General features: G+C 42.1%; 1 protein-coding gene across 1 annotated transcript in view; it reads right to left on the reverse strand.

The window, feature by feature from the left end:
• The window catches only part of ENAH (ENAH actin regulator), a 125242-nt gene extending 105093 nt beyond the window's left edge, over nucleotides 1-20149 (reverse strand). The window contains exon 1 of the mRNA XM_080408735.1: nucleotides 19980-20149. Within this exon, the coding sequence (XP_080264861.1) occupies nucleotides 19980-19984 (5 nt within the window). The 5' untranslated portion in view covers nucleotides 19985-20149. The remainder of the gene's footprint in view (nucleotides 1-19979) is intronic.
• Between the last annotated feature and the right edge of the window lie 1629 nt (nucleotides 20150-21778).

Consider the following 21778-nt stretch of genomic DNA (forward strand, 5'->3'; position numbering starts at 1 on the left):
ACTGGGCATCACTCATCAGCTTTTACTGAAGTTTAGACAAAGCACAGATCAGATAAGCTTCATAAACAACATTTATTTTGACCAAGCATAATTAAGTTCCAACACTCCAAACTGAGCTAAGTTATTGAAGTAAAACACGGAAAACAAGGAGAATAGCTATGTGCATTAACACAAGTTGGAAAACTCCACTACAAATCAAATCCTCTTTATTAAATTTTTTGGTAGCGCCTCTGCAACCTCTGGGCTACAAACCCAAGCTATAAAGATGGCCTTGTGGATGTTCTCCTGATCATCCCATCTACAGATATGTGTAACCCTACAGTAATCATCTGGAAAGCACACTTGGCAGGTTCAGCTAACAGAAAGACACCGACTGCCAAGCGAACAGAGAAAGCATTTGTTTCATTAAGAACTCCACTGGCAGAGGTTTAAAATGCAAGTATCTATTTCAGATTTTCATTTGTGCCTTTTCTGGCCCCGCTGGTGAAGACGTACAGGTGGGAGTGAAAAGCAGCACTCATTTTTCGAAAGGAACATGATGGTACGGCTAAGAAAAATGGTCACTTAGCTTGCACTCTGGATTTTAACTTAGTATGGTAAATTAAATTCTTTCTGTACTTGCAGTCACTAGAGCTAGATAATAAGACTGGACGCTCTCCTCACTCCCATTCCCCTTCTGATCTGTTCTTCCATATTATCTATGAAGCGTTTTAAGCCTAACATCCGACAGCGAGACAAGCAGCATGAAGTTACTCACAAACCTAAAGGTACTTTGCAGTATACAGTAGATTAAAGGAACTCCATGAAAAGACCGTAACGGCAAATAGAAGCTTGTTGCAACACAAAAGAAAAGCAAAATGAAAAGGCTTCTACGTTTCTCAGCCATTTTGCAGACAGAAGTGGTCATATTGACAATTTTTAATGACAAATCAGCTAGTTTCTAGAAGTAACACATGATTACCAGTTTAAGAGCTTATCCCCTAAGTGCACCAACTAACTACACAGAAAATTAGTATTTGATAACACTGTGTAGCAGTATTTCCAACACTGTCAGGCTGCTGTGGAACACAAATAAGCCATGTACAAAGGCAGCAAACTGTGCCTGTCTTCTCAGGTAGTATTTTTGCAAGGTGCAGAAGCCACGACTACTGCTAATTACATCTCAGCAAAATTAACTCCCATGGTACAAAACAAAACAGCTTCAGTGATTTATTTACAAGTAAAACACTTCTGCTCTAAAAACAAATTAACTTATACTGTAGGAGAAGAACATACTGACTGTAAGTCACAAAATGCTCCCTATCAGACTTCCTTGAAGATTTTTAAACTATGTAGATTCCTGTTACGACAATATACCTCATTCTGACGAAAACCTGTATTTCTCCTGAAAGTCATACAAAGTTCAAGCATTTTAGATTCATTACTCTGCTACAATCCACTGCAGCGAGCAACAGCCTGGGTCAAACTGAAAAGATTTTAATCAGGCACCTGCAACACACAGGTAAGGGAACAAAATCTGAAGCATACTGCAGTTGTGTAACTATAGCAAAACAAGTTTATGGTACAAAGTGGGTTATTTCTGCATAACCAACCTCCTCCCCTCTTTTAGGTTATTATCAGTAGGCTGTAGCCCAACATCATACCCCATGAACTGTTACACCCTGCTTGGATCCCAAAAGGGTAATCCTTCTTGAGACGATGCCTTGAACATTACCAGGCAATCGTGTACCATTTTCACTCTTTATCTTTTAGTCTTTTCTCTGCAAATACTATTAGTGATGCTAGCAACAGATTGCTCCATGCTGCTTTCTACAAAGCTCACGTTTTCAACTGCGTACAAATTTGCAAGCTTCAACCACAACAGATGACATTTTTGTATACTTTGTGTCTGCATTTAGTATGGATTTTTTCCCCATGAGAAAACTCTTGAACGTCATAGCTGCAAGTCTCAGTTTTCAGGAGACTGCAGTTGTTGGGCTTACACTGAACAGATTCCATTCCAAGCTGAGGGGAGGCTCCGCAAAATTTTCTCTGAAATTACCACCACTGTATTCTCAGCTAGTGTTCAGAACCTCAGACCATGGAGGGATGTCAATCAGATTTGCAGAAGCCTGTGGCCCAGTGGTTATCTCTCAGAGCAGATGCGAGGTTCTGAATGGGGAAGGAAGCAAGCTGTCAAGTTTATAAAATGCTATGTATAACTTGAATCCTAACAAAAACAGCAGCACAAACTAGTAAAAACCTGCTAACAGATAACAAATACACCTTCAACATTATTTAATAACTAATCATGTCAAGCAAGTTCAATTTCCTCTAGGTCTTCTGGAGTCCTATGCCAATTACCATAGGGAATAGGCAAATGCTGTAGTACAACTTGGTTCTTGACAGAATTTACAGGGCATTTTCATAAGAAAGATATATGCAAAAATTACTGTAAGGAGAGCAAAGGAGTTTTGAAAACTGTATTCAGATAGCAGCTATCAATGCCACATTCAGAGAAAACTTATTGAGTGTGGTTTCTCAATGCCTGTGCTGCAGCAGAACCGTAAAGAGATGGACAAGTATGCTTGCTATCACCAGAGAGGACAGACCCCCAGAAGAATTCTGAATAAACACCAGAAAAGTGACTAGAGAAAAAAAAAGTTCAGGTCTACATTTAGATATATTCCAATGAAGAGATGTAAATCAGTACGGGACAGACTAGACAACAATCAGCCTTGGCTTCCAAATTATGTAGACCAAGGGGAGAGTAACAACTGAAAGAGGTCTAAAAAAAGCAAACAGCCCACGGTGAAAAATTAATGAAAGTGGTGATTTTAATCTTGAAAAGGCTTAGGAGAAACCTTAGACAGCCTCACGTACACTAGAGGTAGCTTCAAGAGAATAAACTATCCTCCACTGTCCACAGATAATGAGTACAGAATCCTTAATATACAGAAAGAACTATTTAAATCACATAGTGAAACAAAAACTCCAAGGATAAATCAGAATGGGAGTAAGTTTCCCAATAGAGGCAATACCATCTCAGATTAAAGATACATTTAACTGATGTGCCCAAACTGCAGTCTACAGAACAGAGTCTGCAAGAAAAATCTGTCTGCCCAGACTGCTTCCTGGCATCATTTTCCCCCAGAGCCTCCCAAGATACAGCCAGAGAGAATGTACAGTTATCTTGAAAACCTGTTCCTTGCTGCTCAGAGGGTACTAGAACATCTCCCTCCTTAATAACCAGGCCTGCATCTGCCATGTAGCAGAAAGACATAGAAGTAACCCATTACATCATTCGTTACAGAGCAGCTGCACCCCGAGTATCTAAAAGGAGTCAATTACATGGACTCTCCCATATATAAGACAGGGAAACATTACATGTCTTTTAGTTATACAGTAAAGCAGAGATCAACACAGACCAAGACAGAGCATCTTCAGGAAAAGCCACATGGTCTAAATCCACACCAAACACTAGAACAGTGAGCTAAGCATCAAGGATCTTCCTAGTCCTATCATAAAAACCAACAGATAAATATTGATGGATCTTAGTTTGGTTGAAGTTAGCAACTCTGGTTAAGCACAGTATGATCAGCAGGTAGATTCCTGGAGTTACAGCGTTCCTCTCTGGTAAGCACACACTGTTGTAATCACAGTTTCTGTCTCCTTCACATGCATGCTCTACCAGCAGGACAAGTACCGCCAGGAGTTGGTAGCACATGCTGTTAAGAATCTAGCTGTTCCAAATCTATCAGTATTTCAAATATCATGGCACATTATATTTGGCTTATTATTTCAATTTTTAAAGAACACTAGAAATTACACTGTAATATGGTTTAAAAAATATAACCTTCGGAGTTAAAAATCAGTACAAGAGTTAAGAACAACTAATAGTTCTGGTTGCTTATTTATGAGAGGAAGGAGTGACTTACGCTTGTACAACCATTACAAAGTCTTAGTTATATACTTACTCCTCTCACTCCTCCCACCTTTTTTCTCAAACTATCTCTGGCTTAGATGAACTGAGGGGTAAATGAACAGCCAATAGGTTTCTTCAATGTGTAGCGATGTTTTTTGCACATTAACCAAAACTTGTTCTGAATACCAAATTGAGAAGATTTTGCAGTTTAAGGGGTGTCAAAATACAGCATTTGAGAGCTTCAAACTTGAACACGCTTATTTTTAAGAAATTAGAAAAAGTTGGAAATTAAAGGAGAAACAGATGGCAAGTTTCTTCCTCCACTGGAGAGCTGAAGCACAATAACTGGTGTACCACACCTTCTGATCTTGATCATTTAATCCACGACGATCGAGGGCCCTTTGTCTTCAGTGGCCATATAATGTTCCCCGTGTTTTGAAGGATTAAGGTATATACTGAATAATTTAATGTTTTGACAGATCAGGCCCACAGTCTTAAGTTAGTCAACAAGAAAACAAGTTGGGGCATAGCTAATGAACATCCCTGACAACTCTGAACAACACCCCAGAACCAAAGGACAGAAACTCTTTGAAAAATAAAAAGCAGTCAGCTCTTGCAGAAAACACTGAGCTGAGACTATGAAATCACCTGCTCTTCAAGCAGTTCCCTACCCTTCTATTCATTAGAGACTTTCCAACCTCTGCAACAGAGAAAGAACCTAAAACCAAAAACAAAAAGCAGCCTTAAAACCACAGTCAAATTCTTTCTGCAAACTAGAATCCAGCCTCTATTGTAAGGAAGGAAAAATAGCACATAATCATTCACATGCTTCAACACCCTTTTTACATAATTCTGCATATAGTGTATGCATACAGGTATTAATTAATGACCAAGAGCTGGTAGGCTAGTGTGACTAAGCACATGTACACAAAGATGTATTCATTTGTTTTCAACAGCTAAACAGCTGGACTACTTTTATCAGATCTACAGGATTTGCCCCAATTTATTTTTAACTTTGGGGAGAAAATGATACATATGAAAAGCTGCCTGTTTTGTAATAGCCCTATTTATTGCAGCAGAGCAGATGAGTTTAAAAAAATAATAAGAAGAATGAAGATAGTATGCAGTACCCATACACTGATTATTTTCATCTGGCAACCATTAACATGCAAATTGATTGTTGCTTTACTTGCTCCATCTTTTTTGCTCATTTTCATTGCTACTCCATTATACATTACTGTATAACAGTACAAACCCCTCAAAGTAAAAAAAAAAAAAGTAAAGATAAGTGCAAACAAAAGGAAAAAAATTCTTTAAACAGCATTTCTTCTACCTGTTCATCTTTGCTCTCTATCATTTGCCTCTCCATCCCAAAGTTACCTTGGAAAATCTCTGTGGAGATTTTCTTTAGCCCTGAATGCTGTCAGCAAAATTATAGCTGTTACCAGACTTAGAGGAAAAAGGAGAGAGTGGGCTACACGATTAACAGAAACTAAGAGATTACTCCTGCAACATTATAGTTGGATTTAGGGTTCAGTTACATAAAAGTGGAGGGATAGTTTAGACAAATAGAACATAAAAATTAATTTATCAGTATTTTAAAGCATTTAACTTTCAGATGCTCTTTGTCCTACAACCAGAATGTTTTTTGAACATCTATTTTCTACTTTTGAGTTCCTTGAAGATTTATCCAAGTAGCCTAACAACAGACTACTATTAACTTGCATCTCAAATTTCCCAATTCCCTATGCATATTCTAGAACTTTTCCATTCTACACATTAAAATAAGTTCATTTCATTAAAGTTACAGATAAAACCATTAGCTTCACAATTAAATTGCCTTCTCTTCCTGAGGAGGGAGGTAGAATGTGGTTTTACAAATTCCTATTGTTTCCTGTGCCAAAAGATACCATTAAAACAAGTCATCATGGCATTGAAAGCCACAGGCAGTATTCTCATCCTCGCCAAACAGTGCTGCAACAGAAGCAAAGATTCATCTTCTCAAAAGAGAAAGCAGAAAGCCCCCAATCATCCCCATCCACGTCTTTAAATCATTTCTCTGTAACAGAGCTCAGGTCTGAGTTCACCAAATACAGAATGCCATAACTGTTTCTTAAGGTTGCATTAGGTTCTCTTTGTGTACAGAGAAACGTTTTTCATTGGGTCTGCTCGAGAACGAACAGGCACACAAGGCTCTGGCACTGAGCTCTGAATTAAGCAGCAGAATACAAGAAAGAAAATGGTATTACTAAAAGCTGTTTGCTCCTTTAATGATGCTTTATACATTAAAGGCATCCCCTTGGCAAAGTAAGCAAGAGAACAGTACTGAGAGATACTTCAAATCTTTTCTAACTTCATTTTGACTCTTCCTTTTGACTTCTGCTTTATTGAGAAGCCACACATTAAGTAAATTTACAGTAACATTTAAAAAAACCCAGCTATGTACAAATCAGCTTCAGAGTGACAGTTTAAAGAGATGTTAAACTGAAATATGCTATTGTCTAAGAACAGAAACAGCAACAGTATTTGACCTGCTAATTTTAGTACCTAACTTAATTTCTTAAAAAAGTACCTGCTTAATTTTAGTACCTAACTAGCATAGATTTTCTTAAGTTGCCGTTTGAAATCCACAATAAAATTCACAGGACTACTTGAATATGACTGATCATTATCCAGGATAAACGTCATGGCACATAAGACACAATGCACGCGTTTTATTCTTAAAAGTACAGCATTAAAAATCCACAGCTTTCAAGTTTCTCTATTTCAGTTATCCATATCACATGACAGTCTTTGAAGCAAAGATCAAACTAACATCCTTCTAGATTTCAAATAATATTTCTGCCTTCTTTTCCACTACAGAAGTCTAACTAGATTATAAAATAATGCCTTACCAAATGTTGTCATTTGTCCATTACTTAATTACTGGTTCCAGAGCCACAGAAGGTAATTTTCCCAAACATGCCCTAAACATTTATTCCAGAATCCATCGAGAGCAAGTGCAGAGTTTGGATGCTGATACTGGTTGGTTTTAGCACTGGGGGGAACAGGGAGGTTGGGAGGGGAGGTATCAACAATAATTCAAATATCAAAGTCAATTCTAATAATTAAAAATTACCTGGGTCTTTTGGTTTAAAGATTCACATAGTGCCATCTGCATTAACTTTCTCTGCATCGCATTTAAAGGTTTTTCAGAATTTTTAGCTTAAGACTTTTTTCCATACAACAAATTTATCCCTTTTGAAGTCTTAATGTGTTGCTTGGCAATACCATCCTACCTCGGGGAAGATAACCACCACCCCCTTTTTGTCTGGTTGTGTGGCACAGGTGTCCCATCCATCTGAAAACAAAGAAAGGCTCTGCAAGTACGCTGACGTCACCGCAGCTACAGCAGGCACCAGAATAGAAACCCAAATATATACTTCATACTACAGTCCTACAGGAAGTCAGAACCATACCCTCCTGTTAAAGTATAAAATGAACGTGCAGAGGGATGTGCCGGGAATACAAATTTAATATATCCTGTACCAAGTGACATTCTGTTTGTTGCATAGCAACAGGAATCTACTGCAGAAAAACAATATGGAACTTTTTTTTTTTTACTTGCCAAGCTTCAATTAACCCCAGACTTCCTGAGAAACAGAATATCCACGGCATAAACATTACCCTCATCACCAAGCTAACCAAAGATGCTATTGTCCAACACTTGCCCTGTTTTACATTAAAATGATTCTGTATATTTAAGTGGTTGTAGGGTATGGTGCTGCTGAGAGAAAATTCATTGCTACAGTGCAAATGGACACAGCAACACTTTAATTCGATAGAAACAGCCAAGAAAAAGTTCTTAGATGCATAAAATTCCCATTCTTAACTGTGGAAAGCTTTCATTATTTTATACAAGATTTTTGTCATACTATGTAAAAAAATAAAGCTCTAAAATTCTAGAAGAAAAGCCTATGGCTTTATTTCTAAATTGTTTTGTTATGTTTGTGTTCTGCGTGTTTGTTTGGGGGGCTGGTTTTGTTTTACAAAAAGAGTACCAACCCAAACTACTTTGAATTTAAGATCTGTTACAAATTTTGAAGCTAAACTATGTGTGGACATCTAAACTGCGTTCCTTGACATGGGAGAGACAGCCTTTTGCAAGACAGTATGAATTGCATAAAATTTCTCCTCCTTCCCCAAATGGGAAAATTATGATCACTCAGCTGGCTGGGAAATAGATACACTGATATATCGTAAGTGATATGAAAATATGCAAAACCAAACTGGGGAGAATCCTCTCAATTTTTTGTTTCTTAGTAGTTTTTAAACACACACACACACACACCCTGCTCCCAGATAAGACCATGGTACCAAAATATCTAATGACTCTGCTTTGGGGTGAGTCCACTCCTACACCCACCCCAACTGCAGACACACTTGAAGACAGGGAGCTCAGTTCACTTCAGAAGGAAAATATGCACAATTTCAAATATACAGGATGCTGAATACTGAGATTGCCACTATATAAATCACCAAACCTGAAAGCATTCCCGAGTTACACTAACAGCTCAGTCTTCATCCTAATACCACCTACAAAACATGCACAATTTACTCAGAAGAACAAGTTAAGGAAAAAAGTTCTGAAGGCCTTACTATATAAGCCCTAGATAACAGTAAGCATACCGTTAACAAACAAGCTCACAAACACTTCCCAACTCAAAACAGGTAAGGATTTCTCATACCAGTCACTTCTCTCCCTCTTTATTCACAACTAGTGAACCACAGAACGGCCCAGACAGAAATCAAGACACTTGATCGTAAGTGCAGACTGTGCATCAAATATTAGGAATCCTAACAGGCGAACACCCTCACACACAGGCAGCACACTGAGGTTAACGGCTCATATCAGAAAGTGTTTTCTTTATATTGTTGGGGCAGGGAGATGTGCAAGAGAAGAGGTTGCTTGTTTTGCATCCATCTGCCCTAAGAAATGGACACACACAAATCAAAGGCAAGATATTCAAAGTATTCAGAAATGGCTTAACTGTACACTCTTCTGTCCTGTGATGACTAAACGGGGACTTCAACAAGGCAAAAATAAAATCCTACTATTAAGTATTATTAAGCATTAGTCATGTCTAGAGATGTAACCCTTGCAATGCAACCCACTTTTATCTGCATCTTACAGATTTACTATACACAAGCCACACTACTGACCAATACCATGTCCCAACAAAATTAACACAGATGGGCTTCTCAAACATGAAACTGAGCATTTTTCCCCCTCCAGTGATTCCCAGCAGTCAGATGGCTTCAAAGGAAAATACACCTTCACACTTTACACAGGAACAGTAACATTTGAAAAGTATTCTTAGAGCTCTACTTTTTGACATTTTTCTCTGCAATGCAACCTCCCCTTCCTTTATGCAGACATCATCTTTGCAGAGTAATGCAAAAACAAATGGTAATTTAAATAGTATCTTATAGCTGCTTACCTGTTTTCAAGCACCTAAATCCTTATTCCTTGAAATAAGGATTATGCCAAATATTGCTACTTGGTCAGACACCAAAAATAGGGGCTACCTATAAGAAATAAACCACACAGCAACATTTACCTTTATCTGCAATGTGCCTGTAACAATCCACACAGTACAAAATCTCCACATGGTGTCTCCAAAGAATTGAATAACTTTCTCAGGAACTCAGCACTTGAATGTCTGAATGCTTGCCCGTGTCCTGTTCCCCATCACTGCAGCAGTTGATCTAATAAAAGATACTGCCTCTCTCCTTATAAAACATTTGTCTTGTTTATATCTTTAGAGCAACACAGCCACAGCAACAATATTCACAACCTGCAAGGCAACCTCTGTTTACCTTACTGCCATCCATTTGTGGATTTAGCTACTATTAGAAACAGTGGCAATTACATGAACATAGAACTGTTCTATTAGTGAGTAAGAAATGTACAGCAAGTAAAGAATATACAGGAATACCCTCTGGTTTCAAAGCTGCCTTTATAGCATGCCAAACGGAGAAGCCCAAGATGTGCTATTCTTCCAAACTTTATGGAAAAAGACTACTTGAAGATACTGCCAAAACACAAAATGAAGTCCCTGAATTTCCTTACCTCACACCTTAAGTTGTAAGGTCAGATGTAAAGTTCAGCAGTAATAATTCTGAGACTAATTCACATATGATGCAGTTAACTGAGCTAATCACTTAAGGGCTATTAGACTCATCACACTATTGTGGAAATGAGAACAGTAGTACTACCAGCATCCTTAAGATTACAGCACAAGATTTTTAGGGTGCAAAATTTTTTTCTTTACTTCTTCTATGTATTTGATCCTTTGGTTGTCTTCCTCAGTCTCAAGCCAAAATTTTCGTCTGAAACCCACTACTGCATTTCCACTCGGTGGCTAAAAACCCAACAAGACTACTGAAATGCTACAAAAAAATTCATTCTCAATTACTCTCCAAAACACATAACACTGAACAAACAGCTGAATTACCAGATTCAACTTCTGTTTAAGTTTATTAGCAACAACTTCCTAAAGTGCTCTGGCCATTCATCTGTTTTTCCTTCTACTCATGATTAGACGTGGATTCCCTGCTAGCTTTCCAAGATGAACCTACCTGAAGTTCAACAAGGCCAACCGCAAGGTCCTGCACGCGGGTCAGGGCAACCCCCAGTATCAATACAGGATGGGTGGAGAATGGGTTGAGAGCAGCCCTCAGGAGAAGGACTTGGGGGTGCTGGTGAACAAAAAGCTCAACATGACCCAGCAATATGCGCTCGCAGCCCAGAAAACCAACTGTACCCTGGGCTGCATCAAAAGCAGTGAGGCCAGCAGGTCGAGGGAGGCAATTCTCCCCTTCTGCTCTGCTCTCAAGACCCCCACCCCTGCAGTGCTGTGTTCAGCTCTGGGGGCCCAAGAAGGACATGGACCTGTTGGAGCCAGTCCAGAGGAGGCCACAAAGATGATGAGGGCTGGAGCACCTCTTCTGTGAAGACAGGCTGAGGGAGTTGGGGTTGTTCAGCCTGGGGAAGAGAAGGCTCTACTGAGACCTTATATCGGCCTTCCAGGACCTAATGGGGACTTACAAGAAAGATGGGGACCAACTTTTTAGTAGGACCTGTAGCGACATGACAGAGAGGGTAGATTAAGATTAGCTATGAGGAAGAAATCCTTCACTGTGAGGGTGGTGGGGCACTGGAATAGGTTGCCCAGAGCAGCTGTGGGTGCCCCATCCCTGGGGGTGTTCAAAGCCAGGCTGGACGGGGCTGGGAGCAACCTGGTCTAGTGGAAGGCATCCCTGGCATGGCAGGGGGGTTGGAACTAGATCATCTTGAAGGTCCCTTCCAACCTAAACCATTCTATGATTCTATCTCCTCGGTCTTCTCTTGGTCAAAAGAACTGAGTAGGTCTTGCTCATCTTCACTCAGACAGCAGGCTCTAACTAACAGAAAAGCAGTGACTACCATAATTGTGACTACTGTCTCCATACTTATGTTTCAGATCAGATGGTTCACATCCGACTAGGAAGGGAGCCCTGTGTTCAAAAAATGTTTATTTCATACACATACACACACAAATGGAGACACAAAGTATCACCTACTTCCTGCACCATCCTCCTCTTCTACTCCGGCAGTGATTCAACTAAATACCTCAGTGTATAACAATAATTTAAAATACAATAGTAGCTTCTTGAGTTCTGACTATATTCAGAGGCTTCTATTGAAGTAGGAATATTCTGAACTGGAAAAAAAAAAAGTAGTTTTCAAGTAAATTCAACATTTTTGCTAGAGTAATATGTAACTACAACTGAACTATACCCGCGCTTAAGTAATACGTTCAGTGACTAGACCTACATATACAAATGCTGAGCTTCAGCACTGATTATATTCATACCAGTGCTGTCATTTACTACTTTGATTTATTATCTCTGCCATAATTATGTTCATTTGGATTAGGTTTCATGATTTTGTCAGTCTGGCCACAACATCTATTTCAGACAATAGATAACAATGTTTATTCTCAAGTCATAAAGTCCATTTAACTTAGTCCACAGTAGCGAACTGCAGTTTTCTAAAAATGGGCTTTGTAAATGCATTCAAGAACACAGTACAAGTTTTATAGTAAAGCTTCACTGTGTTCAATCTTAAGGAAAAAAAAATCGTTCCGTTAACTTAGACAGTACTTTTATACGAGTCAGCACTGTTTAACGGACTGAGGTTTGCCAAAAGGATCATACACTTTCCTCAAATACCAACAAGTGTTCAAGACAGGAGAGGAAATGAAAGGTGTACACATCACTATGCGCTGTTTATAAATGACTCCAAGCTTTTAAAAGAAAGCAAAAAAGGGAAAAGATTTATAGAACAGGAAAACATACAGAGAAAACAAGTTTTCAAATTAAGTAGCAGTGTACATTGTTCACTGTAATGCATTACTGGCATTAACATCTACAGTAGCTAGAAAAGAAAACTTCTTGCTACCCTAGAGTTGGAAGCTTGGTACCTGAAAACCACTTACATTTAACAAAAGCTATTTCAAGAGCTAGCGATTTTAAGCAGCAACACTACCAGGTCCAAGGCCCAGATTTACTCAGAGCATATGCTTAAGTCAGATTTGCAAAGCCAACCAGAAAGCTGAATGGAACCTAAAAATACCAACCACCTCTTTCCACCAATGCCAGTAAAAATACCACTAATACAGCAGTATTGAAAGTTTTGTTGGAAATACATGAACTGCAACAGAATCTGAATCATCTTCCCATTTAGTATTTGCATTTTCAATCCCATACAATAAGAAAAAAAAAATGCAACTTTGGTGGAAGATATTTCTAGCAGATATGACCATGGATGAAGACATATACTGGTCTACACAACTGAAATACAAAAGCTTTCACCAGTAGCTAGAGGAGACCACAGTAACACACTCCCTTAATTGCATGCACTTCACTGCTTCAGTTAAAAACCTGGTACCACAGTACAGAAACCTGCAATACAGTGCCAGCAGTCCATCGCCTAAAAAAACAATTTTAAGTATTTAACTATATTTTTGGAAATTGCTTTAAGGAGAATGACACATACATAGAAATTGATTTCCTCTTGAAAGAAAATCAAAGTATCTCTCTAGTTGCTATAAAACTGCAACTAAGGCACAATAGAGGCTTTAGCTATACCAATGATTAATCCTGTTCTATTACTGTTCTACTGAATTCCAAATTTTAAAACTTTTTCTCTTTTAAACACAACCACCTTACCTCACCTTCCTTATGGAATCTGCAATAAGTATAGACTGCTTTGTAATCTGATTCAGGAAACAGAAAAGAAGTTTCAGATTTGTGAAAAATAACAAAAGAATAAGAGAACATTTGATACAAAATCCTTCCAATCTTGTTTGTGCTGCAAACTAGGAGTTTAGACAGTTATTTCTGGCAGCACACCAGTCCAGCGAAGTAGCATTTTTGTATCACCCTCTGGAGTGCAATCAGTTTCCACTTCTCTCCCTCATACTTCACTGGGTGTCAGCACCTTTCTTTACCATAATTTAAAAAACAGAAAAGAAAAAAAAAGAACAGAACCCATAACACCAACCTATACACTTAGCAAAGCAGCATACTAGTTTTGGACTAAACTGAAACAGGTTTTACTATTCTTCTTTTATAGAAGCCAGCTTCACCAGGAGAATTTTCAATACGTGAAAAACTAAGAACAGGTATTTTTTTGCCTGACTATTGATCATGTTTTCTTTTAACAACCTCTACTCACAGAGAGCAAGAGAATCTTACTTGAACTCCTCACATTAACTTGTGCATCGATTCCTGGAACATGTGCTTGCTACTAGCAGTTCAACTGGAAAGACTAAACCGAAGTAGATCAACAATTCATCTCGCGTCACATTGAACAGCTCTGTTTCCTCCACCCGGCTGTCACCGGCATTTGGGCAGTAAACCCAGAAAAATGTCACATCATCTCCCAAGAAGCAGTTCCATCAGCTGCCCGTAAGTGTCTACAGAACCGTAACATTAGGAACGGCACATGCATAACACTGTCAAAAGGTGGCAAGCATGATTTTCACATTCTTTTTTGGAACTTTTTAAACATCAGTCATGAAACAGCTATGGGGAAGGAGACTTGTAATAACCGACAGGAGAGAGGCATATCCATTATTACAACAATTAATTGGGAGTATCCGAAATAAAACTCAATGTTTTCCTCTAAAACCTGCATTGTTAGGGAACATTTCAAAATGAGGTAAAATTACTTCAGACTCAGCTACTTAGACATATGTTTTTATTTCTTAAGTTAGAAAATTTGGAAGTTAAAATAAGGTAGTGCAGCCATTTCTGAAAGGGAAAAAAATAGATTCTGTATGTTCTTCAACAAGCCTTGCTCTTTTCCAGGTTTGTGACAATACATGGGACGTTAGGGCAGGGGAGGGACAGGAGGGACACAACACTGGCTCTTCATCTGGCAGGTTTAAATACTGACAGATACAAAAGTGGCTTTGCTCTCTCATATTAATCCCAAGAGAGTTGTCAACAGCCCAAGAACACGAGGTAGTTTTACAGAATTCACGAGGACTGGCAGGGAAGGCAGGGGTGGGGTGAGGCAGTGAGGCAGGCACCATGAAAAATTAAAATACATTGAAGCTGTTCAACAAGGCTTGCATGACTTCTGTCTCTGCTAGATTTACGTTTAGCTACTATTAAAAGTCAAATTTCTGTATTTCTTTTTAATCAAACATAAAAAGCACGTATCTTCTGCTTTCCCTCAACACCACAGCACTCTTAAAACCCAAACATGTCTGGATGTTTAGAGAGCTGGCACATGTATTTCTACACTGCTGAGTGGAAGCAGGCATGAACTGTCAAGAGCAATTCTAGATGAAAGGTCAAAGTAAAGGCGGCAATAATATCTGTTTCACAAAATACATTCACTCTCTAGTAATGAAAGCAAATGACTATCCAGTGGTTCAATAACCTACTTCTATAATAGTTCTGCATGAAATGCAGAAACTGGCATGGCAAGCAGTCCTCGTTACACAGTATTTCCAATCACATGCCTGAGGCAGCGCAGAAATACCTCACTTCGGGCATAAGCGTGCTAGCAAAGCATCCGCCAAAACAGGTGCTGGAAGAATAATTCCTCTCCTTTTTATGGAAGTGTAGAAAAAAAGGCTTTTATGCTATAGTGGTCTGAAGTAGGACACTAACTCGGTCTTATTTTCTGACCTCCAACAACAAACACCACGAAGCCCTGAATCTGAGTCAAGAAAAAACTTGTACATACCCTTCCAGAGAGCATTCCTGAATTATACACACTCCCAGACTGTTTCTAATTTTTAGAGGCTGACAACATAATTGCTAAGATGGTCATAAATAGCTTTTTCTTAAACAAAAAAAAAAAATCTGATTCTTGCATCCTCCATTCACACAGTAATATTTTAAAGACTTACACTTTTACTATTGAAATAATTCACTGAACTATCCAGAGACCTTGAGGGCAAAACAGTTGTCAGATTCCATGTCAGGTGGGCAGAAACAACCCGTCCTAAAACTACTTGCAACTGTCACAAATAAAGTGCTAGCTAAAGACTGTACTTCTATCAGACAGATGACTCAGTCCATCTGTTAGTTTACTTAAGAACAAGGAAAGTAACCTAAATTCTTGTATCCACCTGAAAAAGAAGAAAAACCAACCCTGCCTACACCACCAATTTTAATGAACAATTTTAGGAACTGTATCGGTTGCAGTTATGCGTATCCAGTCTAATTTAACTGCATGCCTGCACTTCCAACATTTTGTCAAATATTTCTCAACTAAATTAAGCTTTCTGCTTCAAATATGCTATTCATGCAAGTATTAAAACTAAAGTAAAGGCGCAATTCCAAAGTGCTACCCTACATATTGATGTACACAAGTTAATGCCACCATTGTAATTAATGGTTTTGCTACTCTGGTATTTTACTACCTTAAATAACTGCAGTTATTGCAGTAGACTGAACTATACTACTGTCATTAATAACACAATGCTCTTGTATACCCGCTTTTCTGGAAACCCTAGGAAACGTGTGTGGGTTCCTTCAAGAATACCTAGTCCTAATGAAGGTACACGTTTTGCTACTTCTGCCATGGGCTTTCACTCATGTATCGAAGACATTAAAAATCATTGAGTATGGTATCGGATTTCTCAGCACAATGTTTAAAATATAATGAAGGCTTACTAACTCAGGCACAAAATACATTGACTTTTAGATGGTAACATGAATTACATTCTAAAGCAACACACTTGAGCAGAAAAGCCGCTGAATGTAAGTACGCACAAATTTTAATATGGTTTAGAGACCACCAATTCAGCTATCTTTCTACCTTGAAAACACACGTAAGGATATGACACTATTTTCTAAAAAGGCAAAATCTGTAATAATTTAGCTGCTTGCTCTATCTAAATAGAGAGTGAACATTCACACATATGATATGCGTATGTGTGAATTGTAGCACAACTGTGTACATCATAAACACAAATGAATATACCGGACTCTGGAAATACTAGAATTTAAAAGTCAGAAAAATACTGTTTCTTTCCTGGTTTCTGCAACTTGAGTAATGAAACCAGACTAAGCGGTCTGCTTTCTGACTAGCACACTAATGAAAAACAATTCTTTCCCACACAAAGAAATGGATGTAGTAATCCCAAGAGAAGGCTGTACAGTTTGATTAAAAAAAAAGTCAGTATCTTGGAAAGCTCATTTATTTTTATTGGAGTTAGCATACAAAATGAGCTAGATACCAAAAAAAATAAAAATCTAAGATAATTCAGTTAACCTTCACTGTGGAGTCCCAGCTCCAGCAGTAGTTATGTTTATCAGCTTCTGCAATAGAGATTTCAACATATGCTTCAATAAAAGTCTGTTCACACGTGTTCTTGTACAAATACGATGAGGTTACGCTATTACTAGAACTGGAGCACCAAACTGTGTTGTTACCTAGATCTTAGCTACCTTCTCCCCACCACCACATTCAAGTCAGCTAGTAAATGGAAACCTCTCTGAATATGACTACTCCTGGATACCTATTATGAAGTAAGTGCATTCAGGAAACTGTATTAAAAGTAATACTTAGCTAACCACAACACAGTAAGAGCAACAGGTGTTCAGGGGAATCAACTGTTTACCTACAGTGGGGGGAGATACACACACAAGCCCTATTCAAGCTGGCTCCTGAACCAAGTAACTTCATACTTAGGGTTAGACCATTTAAGTGGGATATTTAATATTCAAAGTCTACCAGCAACCTAAAACCCCTAACAGATGCTACTCAAATAGCATATAATTTTAATTCAAATACAAAACGGACTTCTGCAAGAATTAATTATTGTGTACTGCTGATGTTTGTGTCTTACTGAACTGCTGACTCTTTTAGAATAAGAAGATGCTCTTTTACAATAATGTTTAGTTTTATTTGACATAAGGAAAACCAGTTTGCTCTTCAATAACTGACCAGCTAATCATCCAGACAAGATGAGAGATCTTAATATGGAATCATCAGAATTAGTTCAGGCTCATGACAGCTGAAGAATAGACTCTCACACATGTATGTGCCAAATGACAGAACAGAAACTGAGGGCTCTTCCCCCCCCCCCCCCCCCCCCCCCCCCCCCCCAGCTCATCTCAAAATGACTTCTATTTATTTTTCTACTCTTTGGAGCATCAACTGCATACTTAACCTGCAGAGCAGCAATGGCAGAATGCAGTTTATGCATTCCAAGAGACCATCAACATCATATCTAAGGTATGGTTTTAGTATTAACTGCTAAGATTTAACACCACTTGCAAACAGAGGAACTATATATGAAACGCTGATCACTTGTCCCATCCACCTTGTCACTCCTCCCCCATCACAACTTGTCTGGACCAGCAAATACACAATAAAAGACACTGCCTAAACAAAATACAGCGTGAAGATATTGTTTAAACGTGTTTCAGAAATATACCATCAATAGTAGTCTAAACAAGTCCAAAGAGCAAGCATGCAGTGAAAGCTTGCCATTGTACTGGAGTCAGACCAATTAAATAAAACTGAGTCAACTTAAGTGCCTCTATAGAGAGAAAATACTTCTTTAACCACATCATTTTCTTAGACTGTGTAGTTTAATTGGTCCACTTTGCTTGTTTTTTCAAAAGGTTTGGAACCAAGCGTTCTCAAAAGTCAGACTTCTCTGAAATACCCAATGACCATTCACAGAGCGACCATCCAACTTGCAACTACATTTCCCTCTTACTAGCTTAAGGCTCTGCACTCATAAGCAGGTAAGAAGTTCCAGACCTATAACTCAGTCATCTGCCTGTATTTACTAACTGCTTCAAGTCAACTATTCAAACATCTAAATAAGCAACCTAAGGGTAGGTTCAACCTAGGCACTTCCCTGTTATGCTGGTTAAGAGAAATATTTGTGCTCCCTCCAAGCTGGCAAAAGTCCTAGCACGCATACAGTTACATCAGTGAAAGAGCAGTTTTGCTGTATAGCTTACTTCACTCAGCATCACCCACACAATCAAAGTACTTTTTGCTAGTAAGAAAACCAAATTTCTACTGGGCTTCTCCAAATATTTATGCCAGCTCTTGCTATTAACAGCAGTCATTGTGCTAAAGACTGTCAAGATAATTAAAAAAACAAAACCAAACAAAAAACACACAACAAAAATCACCTCTGTTTAAAGGTTCTGGATATAAAGTTTAAGTTTTCTAAGTTGTAACTTTATATTTGCAGGGTATCTGAATTCTACATGAGCAACACAAATATGTGAAAATAAATTATCACAAGACAAAGGAAACCTTAAAATAACGTCGGACATGAATACCCACAGTTAACAAAGAAAACTAGAGGGAAATACAGGAACACAATTCTAAACAAAACAGCAGGGAGACTGTTCCCATGCTTCCCGCTGCAAGGCTACCCTTTCCACTGAAGGCACACACACGTCAGGCGGGGGGATCCCTTAAAGTTAAAAAAAAAAAATAACGTAATTACGATTTTCCTGTAATTTACAGCAAATTCTAAGGGCTCATTAGTTTTATGCGGGAGAGGAATTTGCTGATGTTCATCATACACACCTTACCGACCCATGCTCCAAAAGGACCTCACTCACGACTTACGGTCATCTTTAAGACAAAGAAGGTTCAAATCCAACTGCAAGGCAGAGTATCTTCCGCGGCGGGGGGGCGGAGGGAGTAGCTGGGCTCCCCCGGGGTTTAGCCGAGGGACAGGCCTACAGGGAGCACTACGTCCCCCAGAGCCCGAGCAGCGCCCAGCCCACCGAGCCGCGTTTCCCACCGGGTCCTGCAGCAATCCAGCAAGGAGATTATGGAAACGGAACAGGCGCTAAACGGAGCTGGGGGGGGGGGCAGGAGGGACGGGCCAGGGAGGCAGAAAATCGCCTTCAAATGAATGAGGCGGCGGGCGCGGGAGTCCCCGGCAGGCGGGCAGGGGGGCACCCCCCGGCCCCGGTCCCCCGCCGCGTCCACCTCAGTGTTTACATCCGACACCTCCGAACGCGACACTTCCCCGGCTGCCGAGAGGGGGATCCCCCCCCGCCCGCCCCCGGCGCCTCGTTATTGATTACACAGGGAAAAGCCCAGCTGCTGCTGCAATGCAACACGCGCCTTAACGGGAAAGGGAAGGAGGAAAAAAAAAAAATACACCACACCAACACCGGGAGAGAAAGAAAGGAGACCGGCGACCCGCGCTCCCGCCGGCCGGCGCGCACCGCAGCGGCCAGTCCGGGGGAGGCGCCGAAGCGGGGCCGCCCCCCCCCCCCGGCCCGGGCCCCGCTGCCGCCCCCCGAGCGCAACTTCGCCGCCGCGGGGGACGGGGACGGCGGGGCCGCCCCTCCCCCACCCGCCACTAACAATGGGCCCCTCCCCCACCGCGGGGCTCCCCTCAGCCCGGCCCCCTCCCCCTCCGCCGGCCGAGCGCGCCCACCCCCCCCCCCGCTCACGGCTGTGGACCGTTAGAGGCGGGGGACACGGAGCAGCCCCCCCCCACCAGCCCGCCCGCTCCCGGGGCCGGCCCCTCACCTCATGGTGCTGCCGGGGGTCGGCGAGCCGCTCCCGCTTCCTCGGTCGCTCCGCTGTTTCCCCCGCCCCGCTCGGCTCCTCGCCGCTCCGCAGGGGCCGGCGCGTCAACGGACAGCGAGAGCCCCGGCCGCCAGCGCCTCCCCGCCCGTCTCCGCCGCTCCCTCCGCCGCCGGGCCGGGCCAGACCACCGCGGGGAGCCGGGGGGTGGGAGGGGACGAGAGAGGTGGGGGAGAAAGGGGCGGGGAGGAGCGAACCAACGCGCGGGAAGGGCGGGGGGGGGGAGGAGGAGGAGGAGAATGGGCGGGCGGGGGGAGCGCGGGGGAGGCCGGAGACACCGGCGGGGCTGAGGGAGCGGCGGCGGGCGGGGGGCGCGGCGGCGGCGCGCAGGGGAGGCGGCGGGGGGGCGGGAGGAAGGGGCGGCCCGCGGAAGCCGCGCCCACCGCCGCGCTGCCGCCCGTGCGACTGAATGGGGCTCGGCGGGCCCGCGCGGGGGCGGGCGGGGGGCCGGGCCGTCCGCAGGTGAGGCGGCGGGAGAGGCTCCTCAGCTCGCCCTGAGAGAAAGCGGCCGCCCCGGCAGCTCCTGCGCTGGCGGCCCCGGGCCATTGTCCTGCGGGGCCGGGGCGGGGGGCAGGGCACGGCACGGCACCGCTGGGAGAACCTGCTCCCGGGCCCGCCCCTCGGGAAGACGGAATCGGGTGCGCCCCGCCGGGAGTGCCGGCAGCGGGGCCCGGGCCGTGACCCGGGGGAGGCGGCGGGCGGGGAAGCTGCGTCCCGGCCGGCGGAGCCGGGCGCCTCTGAGGGCTTGGGGCTCGCCGGGGCCGGCCGTGAGGGGCTGCACCAGCAGAGCCCCGGCCCGGCCCCGCAGCCCCCCGGCACGGCCTCCGCCGGCCCGAGTGCCCGGCTCTGGGCAGCCGCCCCGCCGCAGCCTGGGCGTGGGGAGCAGACGCGCCCCCTGCACCGCCCTGCGCCCGCAGGTGAACGGCTGCGGGTCTGCGTGGGGCCTCCGCTCCCCCCCGCCCCGCGGAGCCCGGGGCCTGAGGCGTGCTTTCGGGGGTGCAGGGGTCTCACTTCAGCTTTGCATCTTTCGCCACCCCCACGCCTATGCAGTGCACAGGTTTACATTGGCCTTTCTCATTCCCCTGGGATCCGGCACACGGCATGCCAAACTTTAAGCCAGCTCCTGCTCAGCTCCTTTCTGACAAGCTCCCAATGCCCGTTCCCCTTGTCTATTAACAGAAGCGATGAGCAAGGATCTTTGCGATTTCCAATGACGTTGAGGCATCTTAGTGCTTCTGCCTCTCTGATTTCATTCTTCCCTAACAAGTACCCGTGTTTTCTAGGGTTTAGTTGTTTTCTAGGGTTTAGTTGTTTTCTAGGGTTTAGTTGTTAAAAATGTGTTGTGCGTGAGAAACAAATACATATACTTTAAAAATTTCTAGACTGTGAGATATAAAAAGGTAAATAATTAAAAAAAAAAAATCTTTATGCATTTCTGATCTGGGCTTCGCACATCTAAGGGTTTTTACCATAAACCTCAGTTATTCGATGCTATGCATACAACATCTTCCCTGATCAGTGTGGTGTCTGAGGCAGGGTCATCCACCACCAATTAATGGTGTCAGGAACACGGTGAGAGAGGACCCAGTCAATGAGAAAAATGGTCAATTGTTAGAAAATACTAAACCAGGGAAAAAGGACAGGCTCTGAAACTGAAGCTCATGAATAACAGTTTAGTAAGAACGTTAACATGTTTTTACTGGCATAGGGATGATGTCAATGAAAATGTTGCAGTAGAGGTG

The sequence above is a fragment of the Falco punctatus genome (assembly GCF_963210335.1).
Source record: "Falco punctatus genome assembly, chromosome: 12".
Classification (NCBI taxonomy): Eukaryota; Metazoa; Chordata; class Aves; order Falconiformes; family Falconidae; genus Falco; species Falco punctatus.